Genomic DNA, 26,071 nt, shown 5'->3' on the forward strand with positions numbered 1-26,071 from the left:
TTGCTCATGTGTCACACAGGATGTTTGATATATCAACACATAGAACATAACGATGTATCTGCAGGGTGAAGCATCAGGTTCTGTTCTCCTCACACAACAACAAACATCTCACCCACATTATTTATTTACCTAAATGGTCCTGAAGTCTTTTATCATTTATCTCTGTCGTACACGAAGTCTTCAAAACATCTTAAACAACAGACGTGGTCACAGACGGTTCGATGCTGTAACTTAATGACTGAACAGGGGAAACTTGGCCGATCTCCTGAGGTGAAAACTGTGGAAACTTTTCTGCAAAATTCCATCGTATGGAAAGAATGCAGCGTTGTTATCATTCTTAACATTCAGTGGAAAGCACCTCGAAATACCCCGAACACGGAAGCAGAGTCTGGATCTGGTTTGTTTGTAGTGAAGATTAAAAAGGGCTTTAACATCGAACTACTTTACTTTCCTCAAACCAGAATATCAGGTGTGAAAAGTTCCTCGGACCAGTGGTTCAAAGTTCAGTCCGACTGGATCATACTGGTTCAGTTCATTTGCAGAGTGAAAACACGTTAAATTCAGACCTTTGGACCAATCACAGTAAGATCTTATTATTACTTCTTATCTTTATTTGTTCCTAGATGTTTGATTCATGTTCCTTACAGCTTCACATCATAAAACATCGATCCTTCTCTCTCCCTCTTCCAGTTCTTTGGATTCATTTGCTTCAACAGGTCTTTTTACAGCGACAGATAATAATCAGTTGTTAACTGTGAACCGGCTCAGATGTTACCGTGGCTCCGCTGCAGAACGCCGGGCCTCGTGCTCGGCGTCTGTCTGGCAGAAGAACAAGACTGACGTGCGACTGGAAGTGTTCTTATTACTTCATATTACTGTTCGTGCACGAGCTCGCGTCACAGCTGAATGCAGAATTCAAATAACTCCGCAGCTATAAAAACAAATGGAGGTGATTTCCGACTAATCAAGATTTAGCTTTTTCGCTTTTCAAACCAGTATTTAATAATCTCCAGAGCTTCGTGGCTGCGTGACGGGCGGGTGTATCTGAAGCCGAGAAACTTCACTGTAATTTTCACCCAGAAGTTTTGGGGTGTGTGTGTGTATCACTACAGAATGAAGTGACCTCATTCTGACTATGAACCACCCACTGGGAATCCCCCAACTCAACGTGTGTGTGTGTGTGTGTGTGTGTGTGTGTGTGTGTGTGTGTGTGTGTGTGTGTGTGTGTGTGTGTGTGTGTGTGTGTGTGTGTGTGTGTGTGTGTGTCATATGCTGAGGTAATGGTTGTCCTCTAGAGGGACAGCTCATCCTCGGGAAAAGAAAACGTTGGGTGGTCCCGTGATTTAAACATTGACAATTTCTCAAAGAAAAGTTAAAAAAATACAAATAAAAGTCTGAAGTTGATGATGTTGCTGCAGTGAGACTCTGAGGAATCAAACCATGGATTAACAACCCGAACCACCAGGCTCAGGGGCAGAGCGGTCAGGGAAGAGCTTGACCACAGCTTCTGTTTGAGCCGACTTGTTATTATTTCTTATTTCAAACTCAGAAAAGACCACAAAATGAGAAGAAATTGCCACAAAGCAACTACAAAGTCGCACAAAATGACCATAAGGAGAGATAACATTTAGAGAGACACTTAGAGAGACACAAAACGACCCTAAAGACACAAAGTGACCACAAGCCAACTTCACATTTATTTAAAAGACAAAAACACACAGAACCAACACGGACACAAAATGACCCGTTCAAGATGTAAAGCAACCAAACCGACCAGGAGAAGAGAGAAATCAAAATCTCAGATTGATGCAGAACCACAAAGAAACACAGAAAATGACCAAACAGACCAAAATCAACCTATTCATGCAAAAAGATGACAATAAAACACACACAGAGACTCAAAATGCTCACAAAGGCACATGAACCGACTACAAACGGACACAAATCAAACACAAATTGATGCAGAATCACAAAGAGATGCAGAACAACCTGGCTCGACTCCACAGGGTTTCCAGTTCTGCTCTGGACGCCCTGCAGAGGAGCGGCTGCAGACTTTCACCTGCCTGTGGCCTGGAGCCCAGTTTCATGATCTGTCCGGGGCTCAAACAAATTCCTCCCGGACTCTAAAGTGTTTGTCTTCGCCCGGAGGCCCAGAGACGCTGAGCTGTAATGGTTTTTGCAGCTGTGAGGCCTGGCTGGACCGAAGGTAGGTAATGAATACAAGCTCAAGCCTTTGAGTTTATTCAAACAAATCCCACTTTCATTTGATCTCACTGGAGTCCATCTTCCCCACACACACACACACACACACACACACACACACACACACACACACACACACACACACACCTAGTGGCCAGGAGGCGGAAACGGAAGGCCTGCATGGAGAGCATCCGCATGAGAGTGAAAACGCTGCTCTTCCTGTTCGCTGTGACTCATCTCTGTTCAAGAATAATGCCGGTGAGCAGACAGGAAAAAGATCAGTATCCGTCCCCCCCCCCGGGAGGGATGTGGCTGTTCTGTGTGTTTGCCCCTGAGTGTGTGTCAATGTGGTACTTGTGTGTGTTTGTTTTGTGCAGTTTGGGTGTTAACCTCTCTACTTTGAAGCTCTGGGAAAGAGTTGTTCTCCTCCTGCACCTGCCCCCTTCCTCCTCTCCTCCTCCTGCTGGACTGAACCTCCTGGTTCCTCCTGCTGGACCGAACCTCCTGGTTTCTCCTTACCCCTCTGTTCCTCCTGCTGACCGAACCTCCTGGTTCCTCCTGCTGGACCGAACCTCCTGGTTCCCCCTGCTGGACCGAACCTCCTGGTTCCTCCTGCTGGACCGAACCTCCTGGTTCCTCCTGCTGGACCGAACCTCCTGGTTCCCCCTGCTGGACCGAACCTCCTCGTTCCTCCTGCTGGACCGAACCTCCTGGTTCCTCCTGCTGGACCGAACCTCCTGGTTCCTCCTGCTGGACCGAACCTCCTGGTTCCTCCTGCTCTTCGGTCCGTGTGCAGAAACAACTGTTAACACGCACCTACTGACCAAACTAGGTCATTTGTCAAAGGATTCCAAAATGACTCATACAGGTTCGGGGATTTGTTTTGGTCTGTGATGACTGTGGTTGAGGTATGACTCGACTCAACCGACTTCTGGTTAAAGTCAAGGTTTGACTGATTGAAGGAGACGCTGATTGGACACGAGAGAGTTACTTCAAAAGACACGTATTCTGCTTAGTTTACAGCTGAAGGATAAAACCATTAAATGATGCTCTGAGTTTGGTCTCCACCACCATGTGCTGCTCACGTACTTTGTCTTTGCCGCCTGGTGCAGGAAGCTGCATCCTGCTTGTGGTGTGGCAGGCAGTTCAATCTGAAAGGTTGGATGAGATGAGCAGCCCATGGAGAGGTGGGGGTGAAATATACCAGAGTTTCTCTGCAGGATAATGATGTAACTCTTCACGGTCTTTGTAAAGTTCTGCTTACACCGACATGTAGGAAATATAATGAAATAAAATAACCAATAAACTACATTAACTTTTGAATCTGAAATAGCACTTTACAGACGTGTGCATTGTGTCGGGGAGCCAGTTCTCATCTTCAACCTTCAACCTGCACAAGCCTGCAGCTCTCAGGCGAGTTCGGGGCTTTTTCCCAGAAGCAGGTTGACCGAGTTATGTGGTGAAGTCAAACAAGTTCAGCCCATGTAAAACATTCGAGGGGATTTCATGCTTTGGTCCAGATAACTGAGTAAAACCTGCTTCCTGGAACCGGCCACAGACGGACTGGTCTCAGAGCTGTTTCCATCAGAAGAGACCGAGCCGCCCTGTAAGAGATCCTCACAGCCCGGGGAGACGTCATGTGATACGTTCCCACGCCAGCGTCTCGTCGAGTATTGATTAGGCGACGGCGGCACGTCCCCACCTCTCAGTGCACCGCTGCCCACACACATGAAAACACAACCAGGTCGGGGGTTTTCCTGTTCACTGCGTGGTGACGCACACAAAAGGTGAAAAACACACATTCTTACACAAACACTGCAGATTAAGTCCTAATCTCAACATTTACTCAACTAATCTTCATTTTGATTTAGTTTATGCAACACAATTAAATCTATTACTCCCAAAACTATTCTTCCACAAACCGCGGCATGATATGACAACATCACATTATCACATTAGTCAGAACTTTTAGAGGTTTTTATGAGTTTGACTGTGGCCACAATGTAATCTGATGTTATGTGGGATTAACTCCTTTACAAACACATTATTGCAATTGTAGAAAGTTTTATCCAAGGAAGGAGCCAGGAGGTGGTTAGCTTAGCATAAACACTGGAAGCAGGGGGAAACTGTTAGCTTAGCTCTCTGCAAACTTCAAAAATATCTTTACCAGTAACTGCATCTCATTAATGAAGCCAGCTTGAGGGGAAGAACAGATTATTGTTGGTATTTCCAGGTCTAACTCGTAGCTCCTCTGTCTCTCTGAGGGAAAAGTGGGTTTATAAATCTTTCCTCTAACTTAATATTGCACATTCTTCCCTATAGGCTGTTGATGAAGATCTTAATGCTTAAATTTACAGCTCTGTGTTCTTCTTTATAATTTCCTCTGGAGTGTCCTGGAAAGAACTCTGTAATTTGGTGCTGATTTTTAAAAAGGGACACAAAGGTTCTGCACACAATCCAAAGTTTATTCAAAGAAAATAACATTTAACATGTAGGAGACGTTTGTAGGTTTTATTATCTAAAGTCCTCGCGTGTGCAGAACAGAGTTCAGACGCTTGCTGGATGACATCAGCCCTGAATCCTTCCCTGTATGACTTCATGCTACAGTAGAAAAGGGGATTTTGTCGGTCCCCCGTGTCGAGAGCACCACCCTTTGTTCTCTGTTGCCTCGGTCAGGTGATAACATCTCTGCTGCTCCACTCAGCCGAGTTACGAAGCTGACATTTTTCGCTCCGACAGCAGCTCTGTGTCCCACCTGGAAACCCCACCCGGGTTTTATCAGCGCACCAGACTGACTGAAACAGCAGGATTTCACAGAAGGGTGTTTTATGGACGTCCTCCGAGGCTTTAACGACTTGATCTACATCCTCACCAAGACGTTTCCGTTTGGAAACACGTGAACTCTGCTACGGACACGTCCGGCGTCCACACGAGATAAAAGTTAGGAGACGCCGCTGGACCCGTTTCAGCTTGAAAACTCGTTGGCTGCGTTTTAGTCTGGACGAGCAGAAACTGAGACACAACCTCGGAGATCGCTTTAGTTTGAAAAGGTCGTCGTGTGCAGCCTTGGAACTGACACTAATCTTTCAAGGTAAAATCTTATTTGAATTTGAATCTGTGCTTGTCCTTAGACGTCCTGCTATAGATGCATCACATGTGACTGATTATAAAACAAACAAAAGGCATCATGTGTTTGGGTCGAGCATTTTTCCATCCGCACACACTGATCCAATTAAGAGCCCAAAATATGATCTGAAGCTGATGAGTCACGGCGATGACCTTCAACTAAACTGGTGAAAACGCTCATCGGCTCCATGTCAGGGCAGCGTCCCAACATGAGTCACTGGAGCAGACAGATACAACCACTCCGTGATTAATAGCATAATCAAAAACACATTACAAGACGCTCCACTGTAGGTACATGTCATGCAGCTGATTTCATCCATCACCCATTTCTACATTTCCTCTCACGTCACGTAACGCTGATTACACATTTTATTTGCTGCAACTCCCGAGCCACCGAACACAATATGAATAGAGTCGTCCCATTGGAGAAGCATGAAACTCAAGACAACGTTTAGACGAGCAGCGTGCAGGCCTGCTCGAAGTCGCCGTTGCACTGGTCGAGGATGTCCTTCAGGACGTCTTTGCTGTGGCCTGGAAAGAGGCTCGCCAGCTTCATCAGGTCCCAGTCGTAGTCTGGATCCCGGTCTGGAAAACAAACAGGAAATAGAGCCCGTGTTTTAGAGCTCCGGCACCGACTTTGCAATAAATATTACATTTTCTTCTAAATTAACCGAATTGATCGAAATCTCGCAAAACTCAGCTCAGTTCTCATCGTGAAAATGTACGTTTGGCTAAATAAACATTCCCCCCCCCCACACGTTTCCCTCCAAGGCACAAAAAGAATCCGAGTACAGACAAGATCTACGAGATGAGTTATTAAAGATTGTGGTTTTGTCAAAGCGTGTGTTCATGGCCTCGAGCAAGTTCTTTATGTTTTACACCCAACAGGAAGTCAGCCAGTTTCAAGTTAGTGATCATTTCTTTGCTGATTCACAGCCACAGACTGATCTGACAGCAGTCGTCAGATCGACTTGGTGTTTAGGATCTAGAGACGTCCACAATGAAAGGTTGTTAAACGATTAAAGGTTTTCGTTGATGGGCGTGTCCGTAGTGTCGCCTCGAAAGGAAACAGGAAGTTCTTATAGTTTGAAACTTCACGAGTCCCAGCCTGAAGATATCTGCAGCTACTGGACACGGGGAATGTTTTGTACTTTCATGGTGTGCAGGTCCGATCATCGTCGCCCTGCTGCAAGACGGTTTATTGTCATAGCACGGTGCACTTTTCTGTGCACTTTGTACAATTTGTGCAAATAACACAAATTGTGCCGTCACCAGAGGCTGAGGGGGAAATCCTCGAAACGCTCTAAAGAAGAGAAGGAGAAAAGTGGAAGTCTGCAGTGATTCACCGCCCGGGGATCAGACTCCCGGTAGTCCTCCCTCGTGGTTCACCCGGGTTCACCTCTGTGCACAGAGAGTCCGAGCCGGCCGTCAGCCGAGCGGACAGGAGATTGGCTCGGACAGGTAATGACAGAACAGGAAAGACCTGATCCACAGACTGGGGCCGACGGTTGCAGCCCAGCGCGGAGTCAGAATGTTGTGGGATCCCGACGAGCGGTGCCCACAGCGGCCGAGCCAGGACTGGAGGTCTGAAGGGCTCGGGGGTGTTTTAGGTTTAACCTCGCTCTGGTGAAATCTGGTGTTCGAGGGCAGTTATTCGATAATGAAAGGCTTTGGAGAAGCAGGACAAAGGACGGCTCATAAACTGAACTTCACGCAGGGAATAAAAAAAAACTTGTTGGAATGTGACTTTTTCCTCTCCGACTACTAGTGTTTACTTTTCTTCCACCATTAAAGGAGACGTGGTGTTTTCTCAGTGGTTCTGTCCTCTGCTGTTAGATAGGTTTCCTGAGTCTGGAAAGGGAAGTATCTCTCCAACACAGAAACACTGAAGCTCCTGAAACACCTCGTTAGTCGTCCAATCGCTACTGCTGCGTCATCGTGATGTCACATGACCCATGTGCATGCTGCACACCTAGCAGCCGGTAGGACACGCCCCCTAACAGCCAGGTAAAGCGAGGATGGAGGCCGACTGTAATCGAGGAACTGCTGGAGCACGTGAGTTCAAGGATTAACTAAACGGTTTTTATTTTAATCGCAACAGCGACACAAACAATCCACCAGGTAATTGTCAGATACTGATCGTTGTTTTCTACGGTGAAAGTGATTGTTGGCTGGTTGCAGCCCTCCAGGTATTAATCGAACCCTCCTCGTCTGTCAAACAGAACAATGTCTAAGACGAGGGATGAGTTTCTGAACGTGCACACACATGCAGCCGCAGGAGAAGTTTACATTCAGGAGGTAATGGACGTGACGCTCTGCGTTTCTGTTTTCTTTCCTCGCCTGGTGAATGGCAGGTATTTGTAGGTGTTTGGCAGCGATGTGTCAGGTATCCCACTCGGTGTCAGCGCAGGCCAATTACATAAGGGCGCGACGGTTTGTCAGACTTGGCTGCAGACGCAGAGTCTGTCAGTTGTTTCCTGGGTTCATCGCTGCTGCTGAACTTTCCTCTATGACTGACACGCAGGGTTCGTAAAGTCAGATTCCAAACTCACACTTCACTGTTTGATATGTGCTCGGTGCAAAGGAAATGACTTCCTTACTCACGCTGAGATTTCCCACAAACTGCAAGTACCGGCAGGATTTAAACGCCAGCAGCTACAGTGTCACTTCGTACCACGCATAACTCCCTGCCTGCATTTTTGCAGCACGTAAAGCTTTTGATTTAACGCAGACTAAACAAGACAATCACAGTCTTCTGAGAAAGGACGAGGTGGGCAGCTCTTGTCATGTCTGATTTAAGTTCGGTTAACCAGCGCTTAGCCGCACCAAAAAAAAAAAAAGGCGTGTTCTGGGCTCACCAGCTTCCTGTGTCCAGCTCTGCTCTGGCTCTGGTTTCAGGTGAGCGGGGGGGGGTTGTTGTCCGGTCGATGTAGACGGCTCGTGTTTGAAATCGTTAGAGGCCGAACTGTACCACTCGGCCTCCGGAACACCTTCCCTCCCTCCCTCGCTCCCGACGCCTCGACCCTGGAGATCGTCCAGAAAGGCCGAGTTCACCCTGTCAAAATAAAATGAATCAAAGAAACAAGGTTCACATAAAAGGAGCTAACGTCGTACTTTAAAAGCCAACGTGCTGACAGGCTCCAAATGTGCGTGAGCAGGATGTTTGAGAACGTTTAAACTTCTATATCGGGTCAGTTAAGTGCTCACAGACACGTTCGGCTCACTTATTTTAGTTTTATTCCAACAGGATGAACAAAACAAACGATTAATCTCATTGGCTTGAGTTTACAGCTCGGACATTTCAACATTTCCATTAAACAGAGTCTCAGTTTCACTTCTGCACCGACGTGGTCGACGTTTGTACAAACGTTTGATGCTAAGTTGGAAACAGAACCTGATTTAATATTAAATATGAAAGTTCCTACCTCTTGTGTTCCAGGTGCACGTCTCTCACACTTTTCTGCCACTGACTCTCCGCAGCCTCACTCTGACAAAAACAGAACAGGAATCAAACCACGTTAGAAAAGAAAGGACGTATAGAATCTTATCAGTATAAACCTTACAGGTCATTATCAGGAGCAGTGTAAATACACAACTGAGCCACTTCAGTGCTGATAGAGAAGCTGTGAGAGCAGCTCTCAGTTTAATGGAGCCTGGAGTTTCTATGCTCTTTGATGTGTATATTAAAAATTAACTTTTTTATCCATCACAGAGCCGTGCATTAGTTCTGCTGTTCACATAATCGCTTTGTGTTTTACATGTGATGTGACGTACAGTGTATTACCTCAAATTGTGTGAAAACCTGCTTTACTTGCTAAGATTAGTTTGTTAGAAACTTTGACTCCTCAGTCATGAAACAATAACTTTATATATCTCACTGTGTGTTGAGCTTCCTGTGAAGATGTGAGATGCCAGCGACAAGGCCGCGCCCGGCACAACGTGGTCATTTCCAGCCCAAACTAAGCAGAACACCTGTTAACCTGTTGTGTTAGTGTTCAACATTGTTCATGCATGAGTTTGTGTCGTGCACGTAAACAAACCATTCCACTGGTCTGCAGTGAGCCAGCGGAGAAGAAGACTTCAAGGATATGAATAATCACCCTGATTCAAAAAAGACTTGATGCATCAAGTTGTTTGTCAGGATTCACACGAGCTGTTTTGATGAGTAACACCGAACGTAAACAACCTCTGAACTTTCTGCTCGTGTTAAATTCCACCGTGAAGCTTCGCGGCCGCCGCTGGAGCGTGGAATTTAAAAACCATGCATCAGGAGCACGAAGGACAAACAACCCGCAGAGCGGAGGATCTGAGCCGGGAAGTGGAAAATATCATTTTCTGTCTTCCTGTATAAAAGTTTGATGAGGTGAAAAGAAGCATTTTAATATTTGAAAATGTTCTTTTTTCCTCCTTTTCAGAATAAATGCTCTTTCCTGCACCTTCACCTCCACTAGCCTCCATCCTCAGTCTGTTTTCTGCCCTGAGAGAGCTGAACGGTCGGGGAAGTGGTTATTTAAGATGGCACAAGAGGAAGAAGGAACACACACAGCATCTGTACTGGTCCCATCAAAGCTTCGCTCTAAGTCTCCCACTCACACACATATAAACACACCACACACGCCCACAAATAGAGGATATGAAGGAGAGATCAATCTCTCTCATGGAGCCACTGCTGAAAGAACAACAGATCCCAGGGTCCTGCTCACAACCACATCAAGAAGTTTGACTTCTGCTGCTCTGCGGCCGCAAGCTTTCATCTCCTGATCTGGGATGTGTATCTGAGAGGAGAGGAGGAGGAGGAGGAGAAGGAGGAGAAGGAGAAGGAGAAGGAGAGGAGAGGAGGAGGAGGGAGAGGAGAGGAGACAGAGGAGAGGAGGAGGAGGAGAGGAGATAGAGGAGAGAGGAGGAGGGAGAGGAGAGATGAAGGAGAGGAGATAAATGAGGCGAGATGAAACAAGACAGAACAGGAAAAGGAATTAAAGGAAAGGAAACGAGAGGGAAGGAAAGGAAAAGAAAACACCAGACGAAAACAAGGGGAGACAAGCGACGACACTTGGGAGCCGACGAGATGAGACGAGGCGAGACGACGTGAAACGAGGAGGCGGCAGCGAGGGAGAGGAGAGTGTGTGTTGCTGTCTGTAACCCATTCATTTAGTGTGTCTGTCTGTGTGTGTGTGTGTGTCTGTGTGTGTCCCGCCATAAAACAGAGACTTCTTTATTACTGTAACTGCTTTCTCTTTCTTCCTGCACCACAGTTGACCTCGCTTCTCTCTGTCTCTCTGTCTCCCTGTCCCCCCCACACTCGCCTGCTGAAAGATTTGCATCAGGTCCATGTGAGAAAGAGAGAGCGAGGGCGAGAGAAGAAACGCACAACAATGAGAAAAGCCCCCGAAAGGAAAGCATTTCCTCTGTCGGCCGAGGGAGCTGCGTGTGCACTTTTACCAGCGCTGTCAGTCACCACGTACAGTAACACCAGCAGGACGTGATGAAGACGTGCACGCTCTCTGCTGCAGCACCACTGACAGGCCGGGCGCAGCGGCACAGACACGATTAGCACCGAGTCTCCGACAGAAGCTGTCAACGCTCTCTAATAAATGTTTTCTCAGCTAAAGATAGACGAGACCTCTTCCCGTTGAAGTCCCATTATCCAGTTGATTAGGAGGAAGGTTATTTACAATGAGGGTCAGTGGGTGCCCAGTTCGACAGTGGAGTCATGTGACGGGCTGGCGAGGAGCTTGGGCGTCCTCCAGGTACTTTTACTGGTAAAGGTTGTTCCACTGGGCTCCGTCCTCGTCGTGTTGTGTCTCAGAGTGAACTCTGGGAAGTCCCTTGAACTCTGCGAGCCTTCCACTCGATCCCTCCCAGGAAAGACAAACAGACGGAGAGGAAGAGCGGCTGAGAAAAGAGAAGAAGGAGGCAGAGAAAACAAAGGAGAGTGAGAGACAGACGCATTAAGAGGCAGGGGAGAGGAAAACGCAGAGGTCCACTCCTCTGTGTGTTTGTACTTCCTTTTGCTGGACTGTGAGCCCCCCCCCCCGCCCTCGGCTCTGACCAGGGGACGATAGCGGGGGAATCGGGCTCCTCACTCCACCCGGGGACACTAGTTAATACCAGCGCGGCCCTGGATGATGAAAACTCCACACCCGAGGGTATTTACTCAGAAAACAGCTCCGAGACGCAGATGTATCGGTGTGAAGAACCACAGAGCTCCGACCACACAGCCACAGATATGAGGCTCAGCACCGAACCCTGGGAAAAGTGTGTGTGCACATAACGTGTCTACATGTGCACATAGCGTGTCTACATGCAACGCACAGGGCGCAGCGTGTACAAGCAAAACATGTGAAAGCACATACATGTGCACACACACACACACACACACACAGACAGACAGATATCATGCGGTTGCCGGCTCACTCTGGATGACGTGTGTGTGGCACCGCTGGATGCCAGTGGATCCGGGGGTCCCCTCTCAAACCTCTGCAGAAAACTGTCCTTCTTCCTGCAGGAAACACACACAGGCCCATTTCAGACATAATGACGGGGGTATTCATTTACTCCACAGACACTCCGCGGCCCACAAGGTCGACCAAGTTTGTTTGTCCCTCGCTGACACCGCTCTCCCGGTTCACCAGCATGTCCCACTCCATCTCCTTTGTCCCGTCTCTAAATGTCTTCATTGTTTTCCTCAGGTTCACAAATTCTTCGGCTGTCTCCTTCTCGTGTTTATCCTGACGGGAAGCCAGGGATGCTACTTGACAAACAATATCCCCCAGAGTCAGCCGCGCATAATAAAACACTGTTGGAGAATTTGGCTTCGATAACTTGTGTAGACAGAACTTTAGGCGTTTTTCCACTGATTTTACACGTGAAAGTAAGTTGTGTAACGTTTTCTACGGTTTTTAGGAGTCGGGACTAAAGAGAGAAGTGAGAGTCTCCACTCTGACTTTCTAACAAAGTCTGTGTAAGAAGCAAAGACGCTAAATAAAGTTTAAAACAAACGTTCCCGTCCCTGGCATTGGGCCGACGGTGTATGGAGGATGTGTGATGGAGAAAGTGCAGCAGTGTATGAACGTATGAATCAAGAGAAGTGCTGTATAAATACTATACTATATAAAACTATTCACCATTAACAAACCAGTTTGACTGTTAAACTAAAGGTGAACTTCATGTTACTGGTCTTCATTTCTTCGTTTTCCTTTTTCTGCCAACAGACAACCCGGCTTGATAAACTGATAATCACAGGTCAGCAGCGGAGCAGACGTAAAGCACCAGAGGTGGTGTCACCTGATGCTGCGTCTGTGACTAAGATCCATTGCAGAGCAACAAAGAACAACACAAAAACAACACAATACCGCACAGTGACAGTGATGAGGTGAACCTGATCCAGGTCTGACCTGAGGTAATCCTGCTGGAGCAGCTCCCTCCTCCTCTGCTCCTCCTGTCGCTCCTTCTCCTCCTGGCGCTCGGCCTGCAGACGCATCACAGCGGTCACAGCACAGAACACGGGACACGTCACATGCAGCCATCACACGTGTGCTGCTTCTCCCAACACGCAACACGCAACATTCATCTCAGTGATCGCTGGGAATAGTCACGTTTAAAAGTCCACTACTTCACACACACATTCATACGAGGAATGAGGGACAATTCCAGGTTCAGTATCTTGCCCAAGGACACTTCAGCACACAGATGGGGAAGACTGGAATCGAACCGCCGACCTTCTGGTTAGAGGAAGATGAAAATGCACTTGCAATGCTACTTGTGCTCGTCTGATATGAAAGAACACGACTTATGATAACATGAGCTGAAGTTTATGAGAGTGTGAACAATTCCCACATCCATGATTATATAATAATCTATTAATTAATTATAATAGTCAATAAAAACATTATGTGTAAAATACGGACCTGTTCTAATCATCCTCTTTTCTATTTGTAGTGTTATGATGAAACATGTTAGTCACTAAATCCTAAACTTCAGATATTTGCTGGAAACATCTTGATATCTGAATCTAATTTTCCCGATGAAGAAGTTTATCGTTCAGTCTTTATGGTTTAAACACTCACTGATCCTCAGTCTGGTGATTTAACGTCTCTCTGTAGTTAGTCTATAGACGTGTAGTTAGATCACGTCTATAGACACGGCCCACTGTCTGCCTCACATGCATCTGCCTACTTGCTGGATTACAGGACATTCCTATGGCTTCACGGAGGTCGTGGTGCAACAGGAAAAAGGGTCTGCGGAGAACCGCTTTGGTCCTCGGCATCAATCACCCTCCACATTAACAGTAGCAGCCCATTTACCGCTATTAGAGGACGAGCGTGGGGGGGGGAACATGTCTGAGAGCAAAGTGAGGAGCTGAGTTTGGAAACTCAGGAGAACATGAAGCAGGTCGTTGCTGTGGGGAGACAGACGCTTGTCTCTACTGACATCTAGCGGCCAAACGTGATTCTGTTGGAGGGAATCACGGCATTTTCTTCCCATAAGTCTTTAATGCTGCAAAACTATTCTTACTTCTTCATTTGATGGAGTTTTGTGATATTTTGTTGCAGTGGCCACTTGCATCGTGCACCTGTTCTTTAAGATGAAGAAGTGAAGAAGCTGTTTTAATACTCAAGCCCCTTCGTGTCTGTAAATAAGATGAAGCACCTCTTTGTAAAATATATTCTGCTACAACATCAGCAGATTATAAACATTTATCTAAGTTTAAACATTTAATTGTTGAAATTATCAGTAGATATTGATTTTAGTCCCTATTTTGAGTCAAATGCATCATATTGAGACTTTTAATTTGTATTTCTTTGCCCATTATTTTTGCTCGATGCCTTTTCTGACCTCATTGTCTTTGTGCAAACCTGTAACGATTTCCCAGAATGCACTGCAGCCTCAGTGAGCGGTGCAACTCCCACTCTTACTATTGTAACTGCGATTGCCGTTTCCCCCCGACAGCCTCAGCCCTCGGGCCCGAGCGGTGCATTCCTGACGAGGGACTCTGGGGTTTGTCAGGAAGCACTTTGGGAAATACAGGAAATCCTGAGCTGACAGAAACAGAAACACGTCCGAGGGGCTGAGGCCAAACCAAGCAAATTATCACTTCATTTCAAAGTGATTCTCTGAAGTGTGCTCTCTGTTATGGAAATATGTTTAGTGGGTGATTTTTATAAAAGGGTTGAATTCTTTATTTTCATAGATAATAACGATCATCTGGAAACACCGCATTTCTTTCACTCATATGAGGTCACGGTGACCTTTGACCTCGGACCTCCAGAGAAATGTCACACCTTGTAAATTCAGATTTGTGAATATGGGCTACAATCAAATCAAATTTGATTGATTGATTAACTTTTAAATTCTAATCTGGTCGTCCTGGAGTTCCCTTTGGGTGACCCTGATAAACAGGTGATGACCTTGACCTTTGACCTCCAAATTCTAATCAGTTCATCTTTGAGTCCGACTCAACTTTCGTTTCAAATTAGAAGAAATTATAAAAATGAAGTAGCTGTTCTTGTCGTTTTTTTTCCTCACCTTCCTCCTCTGCTCATCTTTCATCTTCTGTAGCTCCTCCTCCTCTTCTTGTCTCCTCCTCCTTTCCATATCTGCCTGTTTCATCTGGAAACAACAACTTATGTTAAAGTAACGACCTGAAACATTTCCCCTCAGTTCTCAGTCCTGGTTTGTTTCAGTGTATGTTTGTAATATTCTGGATTCATGGAAAATATCTATGCTCGATATTTATATTTAAATGTATAGAAAGCTGATGAAGCTCGTACCCTCGTCTTCATTTTGGAGCAACGTAAGTCTGTCTGTTGCCTCTGTCTGACTTCATCCAATGTTGCGTTTCCACCTTTAGAAATAAACGGCAGGTCAAACCACATCAGAGTAAATATAATGTTGTGCTTATGGTTGGATGCTCGTGTTGCTCGGTGTGAACGTGATGTTTTACCGAGCGTCTCCGGAGCCACGTACACGTAAGGAACTCTTTGTGCCTCCTTCATCCTCTGAAACGTCTCTTCTCCTTTTTGAGCCACTGAAACAACAACAAGCTTCATGAGGTGTGACGTCAAATCCAAAATGTTCAAGGATCAAAATGATAATAATGATAATACAGGAGGGGGATCGTCAGCCCTACCCATTTCCATCTCGCTCCGCCGAGTTAAATTCGGTGGGATCATGGTGAATCCGCTTGAGCTGAGACACAAAGAGGTTATTAGTCATTAAATGGGCGTTTAGCTGCTCGGACAGTCGTCTTTTGTTCTAATAAACTAGTCACTTCCTAAAAATACCAACAAGAAATACAACACTTTGTTCGGCATTTCATTGTTCTGTGTTTTTTTTTTAAGAACACAATGTGTTTGAACAAGAAACAAGACCTAAATGTGCACTTTACTGAATCAGGAACTGGCCCCTCTGTTTTACATGTGGCCCCCTGTGTGGCCCCTGTGTGGCCCCTGGTTATAAATGTAGTAGATCCACCACTGGTGTGCACTTCACTCTAGTTCTGTGTGAATTCAAGCTTTGACTCAAGATCAAGAGCCCGATGAGGAAAACCAGAGAAAAGGTTTTGTGTACGTTTAATTTTTTTTAATTCTAAGTATCAGCATTAAGTATTTTTACTTTACTCAAGTATTTTTCATTTTACGATACAACACGAGCTCACAGGGAAACATCAAGAGTTTCATGATTAACATGAAAATAACATATGATCAGTTTAAATGATGCTGTGAGTTAAAACAGCCACCAGGTGTAAATCTGTAGGAATGAACTTCACATTAAAATACTTTTACGTTACATTACATGTAAAGTGACAACAAGGGATCCTTTGAAGTGTTCTTCTATAAAAAGCCTGGGCGGAGTTATTCTCTATGTTTGAAATAAATGTATTTTATTATTTAATATTCTAAGTATTCATTAAATATCTTGTTTTTGATTAACACAAATCATTATTTTCCTTTTTCCTTTCTTACTTTATGATCAAAAGGACTCAAACAGGATGAACTCACTACAGAACACCTAAGTCTTATTTTACAATCCATTACTAGTGAGAAAGAGAAATATGTACAATACTAACTAGCTGTTAGCTAACTAGCTTCTTTTCTGGCTAGGGGGGCTGGGGCCTAACTAGTGTATTCAATGTGCCATAGATAATATGATGCTGCCTTCAGGTGACATCTGACTCGTATTATTCAGTTCAATTCAAACCGCAGCCGGAGGGTGAGAGAGGAGGAGTTCGTGGATAGAAATCTATCAACCTGTTTATCACTGTTGTTTCTAAGTGTTTTTTTTTTTTTTGAAGGGATTTAATTTGGGTTAAACCTCTGAAGACACAAAGGAGACAAACGTCTGGAATTTACTGGAACCAGTGAAGGCAGCATTTCTCTTTCGAAACGCAGGAATTGAAAGTGAAAGTGAAGAAGAGGAAAACCACAGGAATCTGTGTGAAAAGGTTAAATTACAACTTCAGATCAGTTATAGAATCAAAAGTATGAATACAAACCATCAGAACCTGTTTCTGTACCAGACTTCCTGATAATGTTGATTCAATAAAAAGTGGCCACTCACTACTGAGGCTGTCTGTCTGCGGCCGGAGGGTCAGGTGCGATTCTCTGTGGATTTCCAGGTGTTTGGCTGATTCCAGATGTTTCCGCGTCTCTCTCGGTCAGACGGTTGTTTCTGGAGTTCGGCTGAGGAGGATGAGGAGGATGAGGAGGATCCATCTTGGAGACACTGACAGTCCAGCGGCTGGTTTAATCTTTGACTCATGACACATGTCCTCGCTCTCATATGTAAATATTTTCCCACTGCAGCCAATAACAGATCAATGCAACAGCGCCTCCTGCTGGAGTAAAACCGTGGGAGCAGTTTTGTCACAATGGAAATTAAAGGCACAGTCACACATTTAGCTATAAACCTTAATGTCCTGTAACTTTACATGAAATATTAACCAAGAAACTCATGTTGAATGTGAAATTTAATCTTTTTCCACACATGCAAACTCAAAAGAGCCCGTTGTTGTTGTTGTTGTGGTTGTGGTTGTTGTTGTTGTTGTGGTTGTGGTTGTGGTTGTTGTTGTTGTTGTTGTTGTTGTTGTTGTTGTTGTGCAGCATCTCGCTCTGAACTCTCAGGGTTTCAGGCTCAGTGTCGCAGGTGAACTGTGAAATTCTGTCATGTAAAAACTCTACTTTGGCTTTTTATATTTATATTTATATGGTTCAAATGATCTTGTGCTCATCATTGAGTTTTATAGTAATTTCATCACATTGTGTGTTTGTAGAGCTGCAGTGATCAGACAACTATTTTGATAATCAATTAATATATAAATATAAATATTTAAATACATATATTAGTGTTTTATAAATTGTCTCATTATTATTTAGTATTAACTTGTTTTATACTAGAAATTTTATTTTATTATTAATGTTATTATAATAGTCAATATCCCATCACATGGGATAGATCCTGGTCTTTTTTCAAATACCCGAACTCACAGCTTTTTACATGACTGTTTAGGTTTTGTTCTATCGGTAAAATATAATGGTTTTACTTTCAGCTCTAGGAAATTAAAAGAAGTAGTTTTTACTGATTTTGAAAAATAGAAAATGTATATATAAGATTATCGGCAGATTAATTGATGAGCATCTGTGATTAGTTGCCGATTTAGTTTTAGTTCTAAAACACATTGAAAAGTAGCACAGGCTTAATGTGATGTTATTATTGTACAGATTCAAATCGTCTTTGTGTTATTGCCTCCGTCCTCAGTGTTGTGATGTGTGCGTGAGATAAAACTTTATAAAAAGACATTATAATTTAGAAAAATTATGCAAGACATTGTCTGGCAATAGTTTATTAACTAAAAAACCTTTTAAAAATAAAAATACAGGAGTTTCAGTAGGTTATTTAGTTTTAAATTTTAATGGCACGTTTATTCCTAATGTTTAACATCTACAGGGAAGAGAGAGACACGCACTTTATTGTAAAATTCACTCATTTCATCAGAAGAACGACGCACACATTTCCTCAAAAACTCATTTATTATGAGTCATGGTTTCACACAGGGAACCAAGGAGTAAAGTGATGATTACAAACCGACGTGTTGCGTCAGGATGTGATGACAAAGTGGAGATTAACAGACACGCACACACAACAGAAGTACAAAATAAATACACTTCATATACCAACTGTGACTGGTAGAGTTAATGCAAGTCTAAAATCTAAAAGCACGTCACGTGGTCTGAAGAGTCAGAACCTCTGTGTGATTAATACAAACGACAGCGTCAGTCCATATCGTATCTGTTTGATGATGTACAACAGTAAAAATTCATGGTGTGCTCGGTCTCTACGCCTGAGGTCTAGATCGAACGTTACAAGACGTAGAGATGTGGAGACGGGAATCAAACCTGTGACTTTGACAGGAATAAGGCAGCGAGGGTCTGGGGGCTCGCCCTCAGACTCCGTCCCGTCTCGCACACGACGCTCGCTGCAGGGGACCTAGTGCAATTAGTGTAAACAAGGTCATGCGTCCAGCTTCATTCGTGGACTGGATTAATGTTTGAGTTGTGGTGTCACCGCCTCACTGCGGCTTTTTGTCTACTAGTGTTGCATTAACAGGAACTCGTCTTGCTTCAGGACGAGGCCCCCCAGGTTAATTAGACCCTAAGTTAAGGAATGACTCGATGTCCTGGCGTCCTGCGCTCGCTCCTCCCTGCTCCGGTGTTGACTGCAGCGGCTGCGTAATCGTCTGTGTGCATGAGTATGTGTTTGATTTGATGTGTTTGTGTCTGCGTTTGAGCTGCGGAGTCGCAGGAGGTGTGAGATCACAGTTTGGGTTGGCTGGTCATCTTCATCTTCAGGTTTTCTGCCAGTTTGTCCAGGAACTCGAAAGTGTTCATGTAGTCAGCGCGTTTCACACTGCAAACAGGAAGAGAGGAAAAATGAGTTAATAATCTAATATTATTTCATTTTACTTTGAAAAGATACTGAGTTTTACTGCAGGGTTTACATTTCCTGTCCTCAAGTTGGGATCAGGCTACCGGGGGTTTTATCTTTTATCTCTCTAATCTCAAACGTTGTGACTCAACATCTCACGTCACCTCTCAGTCGTGATCTCATGAGACAGAAGGTGCAAACAAAAAGACACAATGGAGACTTGCTCCATCGGTTATAAAGCTTCAGTGATGTAGAATGAAAGCAAAATAATTCATGTGTCATTATTATTATTATAAGGACGGGTTGTGAGAAATCAAATAACCCTGATTTGAAATAGATTTAATGAAGAAGGGACTTAACGGAGAAACCTAAGTTTACGAGGAGACTCACTTTGCGAGGCCTTTGATGCAGATCGCCAAATCCTTGGTCATGGAACCAGCCTCGATGGTCTCGATGCAAACGGCCTCCAGGGCCTCGGAGAACACTCGCAGCTCTGTGTTGTTGTCCAGCTTCGCCCGGTGGAGGAGACCCCGGGACCACGCGAAGATGGAAGCTGTGGCAGACACAAGCGTATGGAATATTAATCCAGGTTATGTGTTTGGGGGATTTGTTTGGCTTGCTGCTGAAAGCCCAGGTTTGTGCACCGCTCTCCTACCGATGGGATTGGTGGAGGTCTCTTTTCCCTGCTGGTGCTGTCTGTAGTGGCGGGTCACGGTGCCGTGGGCGGCCTCAGACTCCACCGTGCGTCCATCAGGACAGATCAGCACACTGGTCATCATACCCAGGGAGCCGTAGCCTGAAACATCCACAGAGAGAATCCACATTAGAGAAAAGAAAGTTTTAAACCGACAAACAAACAAACAAACTCGAGAGTTCTTCTCCAGCTCTTCACGTATCCCACCTTGTGCCACCGAGTCAGACTGCACGTCTCCATCGTAGTTCTTGCACGCCCAAATGAAGCCTCCGTCAGACTTCATGGCCTGAGCCACCATGTCGTCGATCAGACGGTGCTCGTACCAGATGCCCTTGGCCTCGAACTGAGCACGATATTCCCTGTGACACACAAGAGGCGTGTTGAGATCTGATCTATGGTAGAGTGTGTGCGTCTCGCATGTGCGATTGAGGGCGTCTGTCCTTACTTCTCGTAGATCTCCTGGAAGATGTCTTTGAAGCGACCGTCGTACTTCTTCAGGATGGTGTTCTTGGTGCTGAGGTAGAGAACCCAGCCCTTGGTCAGAGCCATCTGGAACGAGCTGTGGGCAAAGTCCGTGATGGATTTATCGGTGTTGTACATCGCCAGAGCGACACCGCCGGTGCCTGGACAGACATGCACACACAAATTAGTTCATCACAAACACAGACGCACAAATAATCAAAGGAAAACTTAGTGTGTTGATTTCATGATGTGCAGTCTGATATGTTTAAACTTTATTTCAGCTCAGTGTTTGGTTTATAGTGATAAAACCAGAACATCTTATATTCTCCCGTTCACAATGTGTAAGAGAAAATGTTCTTGTAAAAGCTTTATTGAAAGTATATTGACTTAATGTCTACATCATGATCGTCGGCATCTTGGCTTTAAGATGTTTCTCATTTAAGGCTGATGTTTGTATATTTGCAGAACGAAGATGAATCCTGTCAGACCCACTGGGCTCGAATTGACACGTGCGTGTGAAGAATGACCGTTTGTCTCTTACCCTCAAATTGATGAACGACATATTTAACCGGCTCGCCGTTCGTGGGCGTGTAGCTGATCTCCACCTTCCCAGGCCCGGGCACCACGAAGTCTGTGGCTTTGTACTGTGGAGGAGCACAGTGACAGGATTAATACTAGAAACCACAAGGCTGTTAACACCTCAGAGGAACAAGAAGTGTACTGGTCAACATGGTGCAGTATACAACACTCTTCATCGCACATTATAATAATGACACATTTTATTTATATAGGACTTTTCAAGCTTAAGCTCAAAGTGGTTTCCAGGTTAATAATAAAGAGTAGAAATTAAACCCAGAAACTTCACTTGATAGGAATATACACCTTGGAACATGACAGCACATCAGTAAATAGAAATAGAAGTATTATTTTGTTATAAATAAAACACAGTAAAATAAAAAGAGGATAAAATGTGGCTACAAGGAAAATATGCTCCAACTCCAACAGATTTCTATAAAATCCTAAAAACTAAATACTGTGCAGCGAGCTGCCTGACGACACTTCAGTCGACCGTCTCCTCTGAGGGGAGAACTGTTGACTTTGGCACAGTGTGATGTCACAGCAGCTCGGACAGGCTGCACACTCTGTTCCAAAGGACTCATGAGCAAATACAATTATTAACGGAGTCGCTCCTGACGAACCCACAATGTGAGACATAAGTGGAACTTGCTCATACATGAGTTCACAGCGCGAGCAGCCAGTTTGTCACAGAGGGCCGGAGGCTGGACATTACCGCCCCCTCAGGGTGTTTCAGGAATAACAGCCAGTTTGGAAGATAGAGTTGGTTTTAAGTATCTTCACACAGGAAGTTACTCTCTGATCATTTGTACACAGTTGCTCTTTTAAGTTCCAGTCCTGGAAGTTCCCTTCACATCAGGATCTCTTCGAGGCTGATGCTCAGCGACCGACTCTAAACTCTAAACCATGTTTTGTTTTTGAGCTGTAAACTTTTGTCTTTAGCTTTTATACAGTGAAACATAATCCATATTTCAATTTCAGCATCTTATCGATACTAAACAACACAAAAGACAACTATCATCCTGCTTTACTGGCAGTTCACACAGCAGGAAGACGCACCTGGTCTCCGTGGGCGTGTCTGCCAATGATGATGGGTTTGGTCCAGCCGGGCACCAGGCGGGGGATGTTCTTACAGATGATGGCCTCTCGGAACACCGTGCCCCCCAGGATGTTACGGATGGTGCCGTTGGGCGAGCGCCACATCTGCTTGAGCTTGAACTCCTCCACTCGGTGCTCATCTGGCGTGATGGTGGCACACTTGATGCCCACGTTGTAACGCTGGACGGCCTCTGCAGCGTCCACCGTCACCTTGTCGTCCGTGGCGTCGCGGTTCTCCATGCCGAGGTCATAGCTTCGAAGAGAACACAGAGAGAACAGATGAACTAGTGGCACCGGAGAGTCAGCTGCAAACAACTTGTTCTTTATATTCTGCAAACATATTTTGGTCAGTAAAAATCATAGTTTAATGTGGATGCATAAGTATGAAGTGTGAGAATAAACATAAATCTAGTTCTAGTTTTAACAGCAGAGGCACAAGACGCCATCAACTACACTGTAGCTCAGCCGCCCTCCAGGAAGAACTAACAAAGCACTAACAGCGGTTTTTAGTTTGCTAGAAGCTCGGTGGTGAACGTTAGAGCTCCGGCTGTGATGTGAACCATAATCACTCCGTTAAAGCACAGGAACGACATCAACGTGCGGTGAAAGAGAGAGCGAGCTTGTTCCCAGCTTGATGAATAACTCAAACTGCTGTCAGGGCTTTAGTCGCTCCACCTCTTGGCTAATCATATTCCTCACAAGACACGAAACTGTGCTCCCGTCAAGAATATCCATTAACCTCCTGCCCCAGCTCCTGAAACTCTGATTCTTTTAGGCCTGGCTGTAACTCGGAGATCTGCAAAACACGGGCAGCAAATGAAGACAAAGGGAAACAGGGAATCAGCTGTGTAATGAAAAGTGTCGTTCAGTCAACCAGGAGGAGGCTGATCCACTTCGTGTCTCTGCAAGGAGGTAGTGAGGGAAGGAAGCACTCGTTACCTCAGCTCATGTAGATACTTATCATTCTTATCACGCCCTTCATGCACGAGCCCGTGTGCTTTCACGTGCACTCGCTGGCTTTGTTTAAGAGCGGCAATGACCTCTTACCCACTTTCTCTCTCTCTCTCCCCCCCTGCCCCAGAGGCCGACACCAAACCACAACAACATGAAGCACAATAACTGATGATTGAAGTTAGAAAACTGGGGGAGCCTGTCGAGCACCCTGCTGTGTTAGTGCACGTTAACTAACTGGTTGTAAGTGGGCAATGGGCGCAGATCAAGTTCATGTGACCTACAGGCTCTCGTGTGCAGGTTCTCAGAGAGTCTGACAGGCTGGTAAAAACTTTATGGACTTTTCAACAGTCCACCAGCCCTTCAACAAAAACCTGGTTTTCCAACCCAATAAAAAAGGGGCGTGACTCTTGTCCCATTGCCAGTAGAGAAGATGCTTCTCTGTTTTTCCCCCCCGGCCGAGTCATGTTCGACGTCACAAACGAGAATGGAGGCGCTCTTCACCTCGCTCTCACCAAATGAACACTTTTACCTGGGTGTCACGTTTCCCTCGCTGCCCATCAGAGCCGGAGCCGTTAGAAATCTGTGTCTACTGCAGAGTCAGTTAACCAGGGAGTGAAAACTGATCCAATCCATTCACCTTGTTTCACATGCACTTAACAGAAAACCTGCTCGATGCCTTTGAGGTGGACACGGTTTACCCTTTGAGCTGCGTGTTTAAAAAGTAAATAGTTTTCTATTCTACAAAACATCCTGAAGACGTGTGAACAGCAGGTGGATCATTGTTTGACTTTCAACCTCCCCCTTTATGACGAAATACTCTTTCAACACCACGTGTCATTAAATGTGTACTTACGAGACCTGTTGCACAATAAATCATCAACTTTTATGCGTCAGTACAAGAAAAATACTGTAAAAATCTATCAAATCGAACTAAAAACAGAAGGAAACCAAACTGCTGACTCTTTGTGACCACTTCACAGAAATGACCGATTCATATATAGGGATGGTAACGTCAGTGAATTGAACTTCATGTAATGGTTATGAAAATAAAATCCACCTCCGGACAAAGTCCACGCAGGAGATAAGAAGAGACGTAAGGTTAAAGGAGGAACTGGACCCTCCTGTCGCCCGTGTGCTGTAAACGCACATTATGACACGACTGCCGTACTTACAGCTCTGCAGATGAGATAGCGACAACCTTAGAGGAAAACAGTCGTTAGAGTCAAGGCTCAAGATAAACCCCACCCGGATTTCTAACAAACTCACAAACCCGTTCTTTAGGAGCTTATCAGATGTTCTCATTCGCGTCTTTGCTTTTCCTGCTTTCGAAACGAGTCAAACAAGAAATCCCAGCACTGCAGGATATGTCACTTTCAGTCGTCTCTGCTGGGAGCACTATAGTTAGCACAGTGCACACGTCCCTCAAGCAAAACTTTAATTACAGAACGTATATCTCCTAAAGTATAATCTGCGTAAGGGCCTTTTTTAGAGCCGAGAACAGATATTTAAAATCCTGAAAGTTTGCATTTGTCTGCAGCACCACTGTAATGATGACGTCCTCACCTGTGCAGGTCGAGCTCCAGGTAGGGGAAGATGAGCTTCTCCTTAATGAGCTCCCAGATGACACGAGTCATCTCATCTCCCTGCATCTCCACCACGGAGCCGGACTTGATCTTCTGAGACATCTTAGAGGCTGGTGGGAGACACGGAGACAAGAAGAGAAAGAGGAGACAACATGTCAGAGAGAGTAGATGAAGTAATCAAAAATATTAAAAATATATTAATCAGCAAATATTCAGATACTAATTAATCGCTTAGGTTGTTATCTCAGCCACATCTGTGTTTGCTTGTTAGCAAGATTATGGGAAAAACTAGTCAGCAGATTTCCCTGAGTTTGTGGAGGAGTGAGACTCGAGGAACAATCCATTAAAGTTTGGTGCAGATCCACGGTTTTTGTTTTCATTTAGAACATTTCCACTGATTTCCAACAGAACTTGATGAAAAAGTTAAAGCGTGTTTCGGGGACAGATGTTTGTGAGTGTGCGTCTTTCGGTGCAGATCCAAATGAAAATCTGGATCTCGTGAGTCTCCTGGTTTCATGAGGAGACCGTTGGTTTTATCAGCTCTAAAATAATTCACTGTTTTCAACATTTCATGAAAAATACGACTCATTGCTTACTTAATAGAGAAAACCACCGGAAACGAAACGATTATGAAAATAAGCCCAGAGACTGATACCACAGGGGCAAGTGTGACCCAGTGAATGACTCCAGTTTCCTCAATGAATGAATTCTTTGAAACTCTGCAGAACAGTGACTCAGCATGAAGTTGCTCCACAATCCTCTTAAATGTGAGTTACAGTGTGAAACCCTGAGGCTCGTGTTGCACCATCTGTACGTGCACTGTCTGTTCTACTAGAGAAGAGCTGGAACAAGTGGAACATGTTACATAAGTCTGCAGCCTGCAGGTGGTGGCCTGATGGGGAGGGGGCACACACACTCAGCCAATCCAGGACCGGAAGGCAGAGCAGCACGCTCCATCCATTCCCTGTTTCTGGTGTTATTATTGATATTAAAAGATGATTAATGTGTCATTTTAAAGCAGGAACATGAAAACAGGAAGGAAGCTGAGGCCTTAACTGATCCTGACGTGTCCTGCTGTCATGTTTAAGACGTCGATTTCAATGAAGATCATTAGGTTGAATAGTATTTACTCCAGCAAATAGAGAAATGTGTTTATTTTTACTTCCTGTAATTAGCTTGTTTGTGTTGTAGCATCGTTAGCATCACTGGATGGAATTAGCTCGATCTTCTCCAGAGTCCGAACGACGCAGCAGCGGAGACGCGTCGGTTTCATCGGGGACAGAATCGTGTGTGGGTCTCACCTGGTTCCGGTTAAAGTTCAGCGACACGAGCAGAGACGAGCAGCGGAGGAAGGTGATGGTCTGATCGGTACCAACCGGAGAAGTGAGCCCGGAGAGGAGACGCCTTCATCCCGGTGCGACTCACTTCCGCCTCCAGGCTTCACCCACAGCGA

The 26,071-nt window shown here is 45.0% G+C and overlaps 2 protein-coding genes across 2 annotated transcripts; both read right to left on the reverse strand.

Moving 5' to 3' along the window:
- Positions 1-4,653: 4,653 nt before the first annotated feature.
- epsti1 (epithelial stromal interaction 1) lies at positions 4,654-17,137 on the reverse strand. Its single transcript, XM_035175242.2, has 10 exons — positions 16,888-17,137; positions 15,458-15,516; positions 15,272-15,355; positions 15,099-15,172; positions 14,854-14,937; positions 12,723-12,796; positions 11,743-11,827; positions 8,754-8,815; positions 8,187-8,383; positions 4,654-5,913 (listed from the first exon to the last, which is right to left on the reverse strand). Exons 1-10 carry the CDS (start codon positions 17,040-17,042, stop codon positions 5,780-5,782), a joined length of 1,008 nt encoding a protein of 335 aa, XP_035031133.2. The 5' UTR covers positions 17,043-17,137; the 3' UTR covers positions 4,654-5,779.
- Positions 17,138-18,214: 1,077 nt separating this feature from the next.
- idh1 (isocitrate dehydrogenase (NADP(+)) 1) lies at positions 18,215-26,071 on the reverse strand. Its single transcript, XM_035175178.2, has 9 exons — positions 25,920-26,071; positions 24,599-24,728; positions 22,043-22,334; positions 20,949-21,051; positions 20,391-20,568; positions 20,153-20,304; positions 19,907-20,047; positions 19,642-19,804; positions 18,215-19,233 (listed from the first exon to the last, which is right to left on the reverse strand). The coding sequence occupies exons 2-9, from the start codon at positions 24,718-24,720 to the stop codon at positions 19,140-19,142; spliced, it is 1,245 nt and encodes a 414-aa protein (XP_035031069.2). The 5' UTR covers positions 24,721-24,728; positions 25,920-26,071; the 3' UTR covers positions 18,215-19,139.

The sequence above is a fragment of the Hippoglossus stenolepis genome, chromosome 13 (genome assembly GCF_022539355.2).
Source record: "Hippoglossus stenolepis isolate QCI-W04-F060 chromosome 13, HSTE1.2, whole genome shotgun sequence".
Classification (NCBI taxonomy): Eukaryota; Metazoa; Chordata; class Actinopteri; order Pleuronectiformes; family Pleuronectidae; genus Hippoglossus; species Hippoglossus stenolepis.

Coding starts and splice junctions, on each gene's coding strand:
- idh1 (XM_035175178.2), bottom strand. CDS start 24,720: ATGTCTCAGAAGATCAAGTCCGGCTCCGTGGTGGAGATGCAGGGAGAT. Junction 20,569..20,948: donor TGTCGTTCATCAATTTGAGG/GTAAGAGACAAA, acceptor ATGTCTGTCCAG/GCACCGGCGGTGTCGCTCTG. Junction 19,805..19,906: donor GACCTCCACCAATCCCATCG/GTAGGAGAGCGG, acceptor TGTCTGCCACAG/CTTCCATCTTCGCGTGGTCC.
- epsti1 (XM_035175242.2), bottom strand. CDS start 17,042: ATGGATCCTCCTCATCCTCCTCATCCTCCTCAGCCGAACTCCAGAAAC. Junction 14,938..15,098: donor GCTCCAAAATGAAGACGAGG/GTACGAGCTTCA, acceptor TGTTGTTTCCAG/ATGAAACAGGCAGATATGGA. Junction 12,797..14,853: donor AAGATGAGCAGAGGAGGAAG/GTGAGGAAAAAA, acceptor ATGCGTCTGCAG/GCCGAGCGCCAGGAGGAGAA.